This window comes from Melanostigma gelatinosum (assembly GCF_949748355.1).
Source record: "Melanostigma gelatinosum genome assembly, chromosome: 22".
Taxonomy (NCBI): domain Eukaryota; kingdom Metazoa; phylum Chordata; class Actinopteri; order Perciformes; family Zoarcidae; genus Melanostigma; species Melanostigma gelatinosum.
In genome coordinates, this window is record NC_136655.1 from 5,633,977 (window position 1) to 5,646,316 (window position 12,340).

Below are 12,340 nucleotides of genomic sequence, written 5' to 3' on the forward strand. Positions count from 1 at the left end.
TGCCAATTTGCAAATCAAAAGTTGAAAGTAGAAGTTTTAAATGCTGGTGTGACGGTGTCAACTATGGGCTATACTGTGAACAACTACTGCTATACCTTCAGTCTCAATATCAGGCAACTAACTAACTTCACACCGATTTCATACATCATAACTAGCTTCTTTATACATGCTAGCTTACTAAATACATACAGAAACTATCATTTACAAATAATAAAGTCGAAGTATGTTGTGCAAAGCTAAAGTGTCATAAAGCAACTGGCCATAAGGGAGAATACATGAACACTGTATCTTCACACGGTGTAAAGATTTTGAAACAAAAGATTATAGAGTTTGAAATACTGAAGCTTGGTTAGTGGCCCGATGCTTCAAACTGTGGCGTACCCCTCAGCATCTGTTTCAAAATGGTATCTATGGTATATCAGTTTGCACTAAACAAAACATACCCCTCCTTCAGCCATCCACCCAGCTTTAGTGACGTGGCTGGCCCAAGCTGGACGTCTTTGTCCCCACTGTCTTCTATTTCGTCCATTGTCCCCGTATGGATGCTGGCAGGAAGGGGCGTGTGCAGTTGGGGGGTAAAGCAGACGTCGGGGCTGAGGATGAATCGTGCCCTGAGGGGAGGGAGAGAGATGGCGGGTACTGCCTCTAATACTCTGGAGACCCACACAGTTAGGGCAGAGATCTGTTTCAAAGAGATTTTCAATGACACACACACACTCTCGAGGACACTAATAAAGAGGACATCCAGTGGAAAAACACACTGGAGTACCGTACAGCATGGACACACAAGAGTTTGTACAAGATACTTGCAGGGAAAGATTTCGGTTGTTGATTTTTGTTCCTACATTATAATACAATTGCGAAATCAAACGGGTTTTCTTTGTGAAGGCGAATGCCTGGCAACTCTCTTCACCTGACTTTGAGAGGTGAGGCACATTCACAAAAAGGCTTCGTGACTAATGCAGCTGCAGCATGGCGTTTGCCTTTTAAGCAGAGGCGCATAAACACACACATACGCACTCTGCAGGAGGGCTAGCCTGTCATCTTGTTGGCAATAAAGGGGGTCCCAGATGTCTGCCTCCCCCCCTGTTAGCAGACACACCAAGCTCACACTGTCACTCACCATGCCTTTGTTCTCAGACAGTAGCACATTGCTTGTACACACCGTTCAGACTCGGCGTACATACATGTTGTCACAGGCTCAGAGGGCAGAACTTTTGTATCGTTCGGATTTTTCACAGACTAAAGCGGCCTGACATTCCATGCCATTACTGTATCATAGCGACTATAATCCTTCCACTATATTCTCCTTGTCTCTCTGTGGTAATCAGCCACACCTTCCAGAACTTTCTACCTAATCAAACCAGCTCTACAGGGGGATTTCTGTTGCTATGTGAGTGGGAGGGGAGGGCAGACAATATTACACTGCTGTTTCATCAGTGCCAAGCTGAAACTCCAATGCAATTTGATGACATACGATGCAATAGAATTTGAATAAAATGTGTAGCGATTTCATTAGTAGAGTAAAAAGAGATTTATGCTGATGTCTGATCTCTTTATTCACATAAATGTTGTGAAGTTCATGATCTTGCCCGCCTTAAGGAAACGTAAGTCAAGTGAAGTATAAATTGCTAATGGTACCATCTGTCGCATCCATATCACTTAAGAGGTGGAAGCACTGGCAGTTCCATTTGGAAACTGAGCGCTGAGTTTTATTCCAACTGTCCGAAAAACATGTGCATTTGGACGTGAAGCGATTGGTTTTGCTGATCAGGGAAGGCCATAGTCCTTTTAAGGGGACGCAGCAAAGTGCTTATGAAGTGTTCCGGTTACTCCGAAAATACGGCGCCGCATCAACATTACCGACAGTCATCCAGCCCCTCAGTGAGGCAGATTTTATTTAGTTTGCACTTAAACAAATTACGGCTCCATTTTAGCCTTATTCCTTGAAAAAAAATAATAAAAAATCGAATTTAGCAACAGAGCCGTGTCAGCTGCGTAGAAGGATAATGTGCTTATGGAACGTGACCTAAAATCTCTTTATACACAAATTGCAGTCCCAAGATAGGCAAATGTCCGTGAGGACTTAGAACTTGCTGACTTGATCTCCTCTCCACTCCTAATTCCAATCTGGGCCCCAGTGGGGCCACACCACGAGGGTTTAGGCTTGTGTAGCTCTTGCTGTATCACCTATAGTCTTAGATCCTCCTTCAGGTAAACAATGACATGCAAAATACACGTCCCAACCATTGAATTTAAAGATGAATGTGTGCCTTTTGATTTTAAATTGCAAAGTCATCATTTCATTGTACAGAGTAAATAATGACACAGCTCACGGGGGGGATATGATGCCAAGATAGGAAATCTTTTATTACAGAGAAAAAAAACTTTTCTTCCAAAATATAGAAATCTGTACAACTTCCGCACAATCAATTTACATGAACTGTACAAATTTACAGCAGTTCATCACAACATACCCAAGGAAAAGAAACTGAACACGATAAAGATGTACTGACATGAAATCACAAGACAGCTTTTCTTCTTGGGTAAGCTCAGATTTTTTTTTGTCTATTTTCTGGTTTTGTACGTAAATAGAAAAAAAAAAGGAACAAACTGAAAAGAAAGTAAAGAAGAAAAAACAAAAAGGATACATCTACACTTACAGATCATGGAAACTAATATTTTTTTTTTTTTTTTTACCCAAACAACTTTGGTCCTTGCCAACACTCCCATCACAAATGGCTCCACTTACGAAAAGCGTTATCCATGTTAAAAGATGAAACACAAAAAGGAATAAATCTAAAAAACACCAAAGGATATCAATTATTGGCACTTCCCACGTGTAATGTCATGTACTCTACCATATGCCGTACAGTTACAATACATTCTACAATGTGTAAAACACCTCAAATGTGAAAGTGGCAATAATTCGACTAATCGACGACAACGAAACTGCTGTTCCCTTCCTGTTTCATGTCTTAACATGCACAACTTCTCCACAAGGGTATTCATTGAATGTCCGAGGCCCGAGTTTGGCAATACATTCCAGGAGAGACTCCTTGCGTCCCCAAAAAAATGTCACACAACTTCAACGCGACATATTTAGTGCATTTTATGTGCTATTTTACCACCGACTACTCAAAGCACTCTCACGACAATGTAACCTATGTGCGCACAAGCTCAATGGATGCCATTTAAATAATCTATTACTGAGGACTTGCACCATTTCCGGTGGTGGCAGAACAGTTGAGAAGGTGTCGAAAGGAGATTTTGGTGACAATTTTTTGAATTTTTGTAGCTCAAAAAAAACAAAAACAAGGTCTGTTAAAAGTGAGTTAGATCAGACTAAAAATCCTCTTGAAGAAGAGGACGAAGAGGAGGAAATGGGGATGGTGGAGTGGAAAGATGAGAATCTACCAGTGTGACCATAAAATACATCTAGAGAAAAGTGAGTTGGGACGATCGTCTCACGTCCGAAATATAGATCAATCTCAAAACATCTTGTCACATGACATAAAAGCTTTAATGGAGCAGTGTGATTTTAAAACTGGTGTCCGCCACGGAAACTAAGGCCCTGGGATCCCATCCCAGCGAGCTCCTCTCCATCTGGCCAACATGGAATCGCTGCTTTTCACAGATTGCTGAAGGGAGTATCAACAGAGAGCAGGGGAGGGAGGGGGGGGTGCTAGGTTGCAGTGCGTCAAAGGCTATAGCTCTATTACCCATGATCCTCTCAGGCTTAGGGGAGCTTAAACACCCATAGGTCTGGTGATGAGCGGTCAACCAGCCTGCCATGACAGATTTGGCCAGTAGCGAAGGCCCGGGCGGCACCTGAAGCCGCCCCCCCCCCCCAGCCTCTGTTCCAGCTCACTGTTAAACCACTCAGCCCCACAACCAGGAGTGAGGTGTGGGGGGGAGGGGGTACATCAGACAGCAATCACATCCTTTCATATGCATGTAAACAAAGTTGCTACTCTTACGCAGTAATAGAGTGCAGCGCAATCCAGTGAGATGAAAACAGAAAACAACGGCCTAGTACCCTCATTCTTCATCTTTGATCCATGTTTCCTCATCTCTCGCTAGCCCCCCCCAAGTGCAGCGTGAGCACGCCAAGCGCATGTGCTGGTTTTTGTTTTCGATCCATCACTGCTTTAGGGAGGGTTGAGTGCTTGGTGGGGGATGTTGAATAAGTCAAGCAGGGTGGGGGGGGGGGCTGGAGGGATTTTAGCTGCCCTGGACAAAAAGAGTCCGGCCCTGGACCCCCACCTCCACACCAGCTTCCCATCCCCACCTTCCTTACCCAGCTCCCCACAGTGATGGATGATGATATGTGTCACATTAAGTCCACCTGCATCCACAGGGGGTCAGCTAGCAGCAAGCTGGCTTGCCTTTGCCTGAACAGGAGGTCTGAGCTGAGGGGTGATATGTGACACGTGAGGCACTCTGACCCCCACACACCGGGAGTGTAGGGGGGGGTTGACGCTGCCAGGCTGGAAAATGGACTCCTCGGGTGAGGGTCCGGGTGGTGCATGAACCAGGCTGGCTCACATACGCCTGATATTAGTTTAAAAATCACGAGCGGCTCATAATTCATGACAATGAGGTCTTTGTAAGGCAATGAACCTCCGATGCACATATAAAGATCTCCTTTTTTACAAGACCATGGGAATAAATGTTATTATAGAAGGCCTGGTGTTTTGGATCAAATTCATTTCTTAACAGTTGGCGCTCCAGACCTCCCTTTGGCCAAAGTCTTACACAGTCATCACTGAGTCCAGACTAACTTTTTTTTTTTTTTTCTAACCGCAACACAAATTCCCATCTGGGGGTGGGGGTGGGGTGGGGACAGCTTAGCTCTGTGTCCTGCCAGAGCGAACAGTGCCATATGAACGGATGACAGAATGTTTAACATACCACCTAAAATACTGTCCGAATCAAGCGCTCTGAAATGTTCACAAATACAGTGTCATTAAAAAGAAAAAAAAGTTTTGAAATCCAGAGTTGCACACTCCCGATTTAATAGACATCAGTCTATCCCAAAGTGGGAGCTACAGTATGAACAAACGGCTAAGAATAGGGAGGGCAATAAAAACGGCACGAAAAGATGACATTCGAATGGATGGAATGCAGGCGATTTTCTCTACGAAGTACACATCCCACACAATCTCACGTCAAAGTGCATGAAACGTCAATTCGGGGACACGAGACCAAAATTTGGGTAAAATAGGCCCCCACTTTTGCTACACTTTGAAATTTGGCGATGCGGGAGATGACAAAGTGTTTGGGGGCAATATTAACAACACAGGAACTTGATTGTGATTTTTCAACAACATTCATTAACTCGGGGGAGGAGGACAGGAGACGGATCCCCTGCCCTCCCCCCCGGAAAGCTACACATACATGGGCGATGGGAGGGCGACGGTGCAACGGGACACACTGGTATCCACAGGTAGCAGGTGTCACGACACATTCCACTTACAAAGAGGCCGAGAGAACGCTGAGATGGCGGTTTTCTGAGGCTCTGAGGGGTAGGTTCCTGATTTAAAAAAGAAAATCCTTACAATTTAGGTTCTGGTGTTTTGCTGTGGTGTGTTAAACATGTACCCATCGTAACCACAAGTAAGAAAGTGCAAAGTCAATGATAGCCCCTTGGGAGGTGGCGCTGATCACCGTGTTGTTTACAGCCGAGGGGGTTCCTGGTTGGTTGGTTGGTTGTTTAGCTGCCCCAACAGTCCCCTTTTCACAAAGCTTCTCCTAAAATAAGTGCCGAGCTGATCCAATGACTCAACAGAACATATGCTAATATGGGGGAGAGGGTAAAAAATATCAAGGTTTCCATCACCTGGATGATAGGCCACATCCTTTTTTTTCTTCTTTCACCATTTCATTTCATTTCATATTCTTAGCTTCAAAAAGGCTCACCCTGATCTGATCATACGATCTGACCAGCCAAGACGGGACCCAGAACAAAAGTAGGCCGGGGTGGGTGACGGCGGGCCTCTTTAACTGGACACAGTCATCATATTGTAGGCTTTGGAGGGACTGGCTCTGCCCAGCACCATCATTTCCTCCTTGCAGCTGATGCGACTGTCCACCATGGGGCTCCCCGACATCCCGTTTCCTGAGGGGGAGCTGACGGTGACCATCGCCGGCATTACGACAGGGCAGGGCTGCGACTCATACAGGACGCAGATGGAGCCGTCCTCACCGATGCGGTAGGACACCTCGAAGGGGTCCACCCAGAGAGTGAGCTCACTGGGCAGCAGCTGGTAGAGTTGCTGGATGGTCAGGCCGATGCGCTGGCCCGCCTGCCCCACCAGTGGGTCCATCTTGTGGTTGATGCGGATGCATCTGTAACCTGAACCCTTGCAGGGCCTGTCTGGGAACCAGTGGTGCTTATATTGCTCTGCAGAGACAAAGGGGAGAGAAGAGTGGATGGAGAGAAAGTTAAGCTTTGGCGCGACTACCATCGGGCTGCTTGTAACAACATGTAAAGCGGGTAAAATCGCGTTATGTGCGCCAATAAAAGGAGACGAATGTGTTGTTGTACACCGACTACGTGGATGTGAACCGAGGCCGTCCAAAGGTTGAAACTGTCAGATAAGTCAAACGTGATCCAATAAAAACACCACGGCTGTAAAAACGGTTTACGATGGGAACATCGCAAAAAAGAACAAACACACAGGGTCTTTGAAAGGACGTAAATGTCTTCCTCATGTTGCAGTCTGCCCGTGTGGATGTCTTGCGAGTGTCTCGCCTATCGCCCATAAAACAACACCTATCTACTCTAAAGTACGGGGCACAGTTGTGTTCAGTACATGAAGAAAGGCCAGACAAGCACCACCTGTTAGAGTCCTGATAAGCAGCCATAAACAGGCGGCCAGCGGCAGCCTGGGCCTACGTGACAAAAAGAGAGCCCTTGAATTGCACAATCCCTCCCCCGGCTGTCGTCAGTGTGACGTACTCTCCCATGACTGGCTGAACAAAAACACCAAACACTGTCGGCCATCTGGGACACCAGGCTCCGCCTCTTAAAGGGAGAGGACTTTCTTTCCTTTTTTTCCCGTCCGCGGGGAAGTTTATTGTTCAAAGTGCAGTGAAAGTAGTGACGCTGCTTACGGTACGCGCAAGGCATTTTAGTGGTTACGACGATGAGGGGAAAATTACACACACACTTTAAAATCTGCCCCCCCCCCCCCCCTACTCTGACGAGATGCATCCACACTGAATTGCCATTGATTCTAACTTCATTGCGGCCAAAAGAAAAACAGGGTAACTGAAGTAGGCCAGCATTCAGGCCAGGGGCCCGAAGGCCACCTGTATGCATCCACCGGATAAAAACAACCCCCTCCCTCTCTCCCCGCGTCTTATCACAGAAGGCTGTATACTGCCGAGCTAATGGAGGGACTGGCACTCGCGAAAGAGCACAAGGGCCTGAATGATCTTTCAGCCTCGGACTGAGCCACAAAAGGCCGCTACCCTCAAACCCTGGAGCAGCTGGGGAAAGATCAGGGGACGGGGCGGGGGGGCAGGTAACACAAAAGAAAGCAGACGAGTGTGCGCTTGACTCAGTTTAACAACAGAGGGTTGTTGTTGCCTCGACCACCAGAAACAAAACATACGGAGATTCTCTTTTGGCTCGCTCTGCGAGCTTGTTGGGTGTTTTCATCAAACCCATTTTCTGGACGAGCATCAAATCCCACTGCTGCTGATAATAAAAACAGACGAACCAAGCTCTCTCGAAAACTATTACACAACTATCGTCATTTCAAATCTGGTCACTGGGCCTAATTTTGACATAGCTCGTGTTTATGTGCACTAAATATACAGCGAGGTTCAGTTTATGTCAGTGGATTTCCCCTGCGGTTACGCCGCTTGTGCCTTTAATGTCCTCCTATAGGCGCCCACAAGGAAAAACATCCCCTCCCCCACATGCAGACCTCACAGCAGCGGGGTCCAGACAACTCAAACTTTTGTCTTGTTTACAAACAGTTGTCGAAATGTGCTTACTGATGATATTTTTGGGGAAATCTTATCAAGATTTGCGTCAAACTCCCCAAAAACAACACGTACCCATTTTACACGGGCAATTGTAAGGCCACCTACAATGAATTGCAGTTTGTACTAAATACTAAATGGTATTGTGTCGTTCATTTTGGGCAACCAGTTATATTCTTACTGTGGAGATGTTATTTACCTCAAAGAATAGTCATACTAGCCTACTGCATCTGCAAAGTACTTTTTTTTTTATATAAGTGAGCTCTTATGTGGGAAATGTAGGTCATCTGCTGAGTCTATGAGGCAGATGTATAGAAAGAAGCTTAAGAGCTTCACAGCAGAAGATTTGACACAATCCGCGAGCAGCACTGTTCTAAAAAAAAACTAAATATATTTTTAAAAAATAGGTAAACCTGAATTTATATATGCATGCTTTATTCATAAATCGAAAAAATGTGATTTCACTGTAAATAGCTAATGTGCTAAAATGAACGGGAGACGTGGTAAAACATAATATCACCGTAAACAAGGTCAAAATGTAAATGCCGGAGGAAAAAAACCAACAAGGTCTTTCTCTCACTGTTGAAAAACACGCACGTCGCAAAATGTGATGTTTTCAAATCATAAGACTATTGTTTATAAAGCAAAAATGTATGCGTTTGTAAGCGCCAGTGCTGCAGATTGGCTTGGCATTGGACTAGTTTGCATTATCAGCCCATCGCGTCCAATGCATTACGTAATTGAGCAGCCTCACTGGGGGGCTGTTTTGCTCAGTTCTCTGAGAGCTTTACCGACCGAGGCGCACTTCCTTGTTTGAGGCTCTTCGCATCTCCCCCTCCTCCTTTTCTTCTTCCAAACAAAGTAACATATCATTTTGTATCTTTGCGGGAATAAAATATCCGATTGCAGCAATTTAACAGTCGACAAATCGTTCGATTAAGATCGCCCGCTGTGTTTACTCCTGTTTTCTTCCATTTCCCTCTTCGATGTGCGCAAACAGCGGTGCGCGTTGGTAGCGCTGACAGTGATACTTGCGAGAACAAAGAAAGGCTTCTTCTGAAGCAATCTAAACCCAAATAAAAGTCGATTTTAAGCATTTCACGCTACAACGACACCTAAACTAAACATGCGACAGTGTAGTGAATACAGTGAGGTGTTTTTAAGTGGCGTCTTGTTGGCGCAAATAGAAGATTGTGTGTTTTTCTTACCTGACAAAATATCCTGTAAGCTTTGGTTGAATGTTTGGACCTGTCTGTCGTTTACGTGACCTTTCACCCGCAGAAATCTCGAGAGAAATCCGACGGCGGCGGTGATCTCTGGCTTCATCGTTCCCCGGGCACAAAGGGTATGCATTGAGAACGGTAACGGCGGCGATCCGTGCTTTGTTTTCGTCACTACGTGTTCGTCCGACCGTTTTTCTCCACTTCGTCCGAGCGGCGATCCTGATCAGTTGGCTCTTTCGTTTTTCCTCTTGGCATTTATTAGTCGAGGTGGAGGGGAGTTCTCCTTCAGAGAGAGTCCGTGTGCCGGGACGGTACAGGGTTGTGGGGCAAATAGACGCCTGTTGTTGGTAAATACAGGGGGCAGTTGCGGGGGGGGGGGGGTCACTTGGTGCCACGTCTACCAACCCTCCGAGCTCACTTTCCTCCACCAGAGTGAAGCTCTCAGCGCTGGAGCGGGCTTTTTATACCCAACTCTTCCTCCTCCCTCCACACAGCGCCGACACAAGCTGCTACAGCAACAACAGCTCACCAATCCCGGTCCCCGCCACCGTCTGACGAGCCCCATATAGGCGGAGTGCAGCGTCCGCGTCACCGCTCTGAAAATAAACAGAGGTATACGCTGCATGAAGCCGCGCCGCGTTCACGGGCTGTCGGAATTACGGGAGGTAGGGGGAGAGAGAGAAAAAACAGAGAAGGAAACAAAAGCAAACGACAACAAAGGAAAGGACAAAGCAGAAGAAGTTAGAATCTGCGGCAGCAACTAAAACTACTTTACATTCGTATTCTGTTACAATTCCGTCCGTAAGCAAAGGCTGACAGAATATGTGGTGAAATAGGCCTAAACAGTAACTTTGCTGTATCCAAAATCCAATCCGTCCATGGTTTAGGAACATCTCTGATTGTGCTTGGTTGATCTGGTAATTATCTGTTTCCAGAGGGCAAACAAACAGTATTTAGTTTCAATCCACCTCAGAGCCGGAATGGACTTTTAGATTACACAAAAGTGGCCCCAATTTTGACTTCCTGTAAATCCAGATAAAAACATTTCTAATGTTCTCCACCACCTATAACTGAATACAGCACAGTGTTCTTACATCTTTACCCATTTAGTATGAGTTACTCTGTTTGAGGAGAGGTTTTGAGTTGTATAGATCTCGATCTTGCTCATTTTCCATACATAGGAAGGGTTCTCCTTGGCAGTAGCCTTCCTGGTCTCCGTTCTCCACAAAGAAACACATTCCGAGTTCGTCCTGGTGGCCTGTCGGAGTTTAACATGCTAACCAGCTGCCTTTGTTTCATGCCATCCCCCATGTCTCTCCCTCCTCTTCATTTCAACTCTTTACAGTGTCTAATAAAGCCCCCCCCCCCCTTCAAATAGAAACACATGACACTGTTTATCTCATGTCATGCTTCAGTAGCTTCAGTAGTTTTGAGTTCTCTTGTTCAGGAATCACATCGACAGCAGCCGGACTTTTTGTTGCCGTCCTGTGAAAACCACGTGTCTCTAAAACTTCAACTGTTCGCGAGCTGAGAAAGACAGCCCAGTGTTACGCTTTGTGACAATGCATATTCTTTATTTCAATCCAATGCGGTCTAATGAACTAAGGAAGTGGTTCAGCAGCATTTCTCCAATTTAAAATGTACCTCATTAGGAGTTGTTTGGCCTAAAGATGTAGTCATCTATATTTAAAAGTAGTACACGTTTAAAAAGTATTTCTGTTTTACACTGCAAGATCTTCATTTGTAACAACTGGTATTTGTAAACATTTGGTCACAACAGGTTGACAGACTGTTTCTGGTAATGGTCCTTTTTTTATTGCTGCTTATTATCAGTGTGTGTGTGTGTGAGAGACAGGAAGAGAGAGCGAGACAGTTTACATTATCTCAGTTCAGTGTGTCACCTCAGTGCCTGGTTCTTTCTCGCTTTCTTTCTCAGTGTGTGTGTGTGTGTGTGTGTGTGTGCAAATGTGTGGCTGTTTATCCACATATGCAACAGGAAGAGCCTCTATCAACTGAAAGAGTGTGTGATCCCGTCGAACGCAGAGTGGGCGGCCAACAACATTGTGCCAGGAAGCAGTGGAATCTGCTTTCTTTTCAGGGGCCAGTCCCTATTTGCTCATTCAAATCAGTGGAAAAGTACAGGCTGCTGTGCTTTGTTTGTTACAGACACAGTAACGATGAGTATTTTGAGTCTTCATTTTTCAAAAAAGTGACATGATACTCAAAAGTGTGACTTTTTTACTTCTTATTCACTGTCTAGCTTTCAATGGAAAATGGAAAATAATGCCTTGCACTTGAAATATATTTTGTTACAACCTTATTTGTACAAAAGTGCAGCCGACTCAGTAAAATATGTAAACTTTGAAAGTATTTCTTAGAATTAAAGCTTCAGGGATTTAAGGCAATAGGCGTGATGGGCATATTTTCCTCTCTTTGTATTATTTTACGATGTTATGTTAATTTAAAAGTGCATGTATGTTCCAAAAAGTTGCAGTCACATAATATAAAATGAAATACAGCACACACTCTCTTAATGTAGGAAGATAATTGTAACATTTAAAAGGTTTATTAATTGCTACGGTTTTGTTTTATCTGAAAATTAAAAAAAATAAAAAATGTTTCTTGAGACAAAAGTGAGTCTGTAGGTGTAGGCAAAATAAAAAATGTGTTACTCTTCATTGGCCTCTTCATAACCACGGCCACACGAAGTGACTCACTTCCTGGTGTAAGAAATTTGAGTAAAAAACTGTAGTTAGAAGATATAATAAAAGTGTTTAATAATTCATAATTAATAATTCATAGTTAGTCATAATCATAAGGGTTTTGAGAATGCATAATTAAGATAAGCATAAGCATAAACATAAACATGCAGAAGCATGAAGCTTCTGCCAAGTTGCAGAATACACTTCTGGAAGGTAGCCAATAGCAATTGAGATAGACGGAAGGGGAGGTGTGTCAAACAGGGGTGGGAGGTTTAATTGAAGTCTTTTTCTCTCTCACCTGGATGCTCGCAGAGAACAGACGTGTTTTTTATATCTGAGGAGCTGAGTAGAGTTTTTTGCAAATGGGGTTTTATTGTTTTAATATGTCATAGGAGTACATACTCCAATGTATAACTG

General features: G+C 44.6%; 1 protein-coding gene across 1 annotated transcript; it reads right to left on the minus strand.

Moving 5' to 3' along the window:
- Positions 1 to 2,344: 2,344 nt before the first annotated feature.
- Positions 2,345 to 9,586, minus strand: btg1 (B-cell translocation gene 1, anti-proliferative). Its single transcript, XM_079294416.1, has 2 exons — positions 9,207 to 9,586; positions 2,345 to 6,406 (listed from the first exon to the last, which is right to left on the minus strand). The coding sequence occupies exons 1-2, from the start codon at positions 9,349 to 9,351 to the stop codon at positions 6,003 to 6,005; spliced, it is 549 nt and encodes a 182-aa protein (XP_079150542.1). The 5' UTR covers positions 9,352 to 9,586; the 3' UTR covers positions 2,345 to 6,002.
- Between the last annotated feature and the right edge of the window lie 2,754 nt (positions 9,587 to 12,340).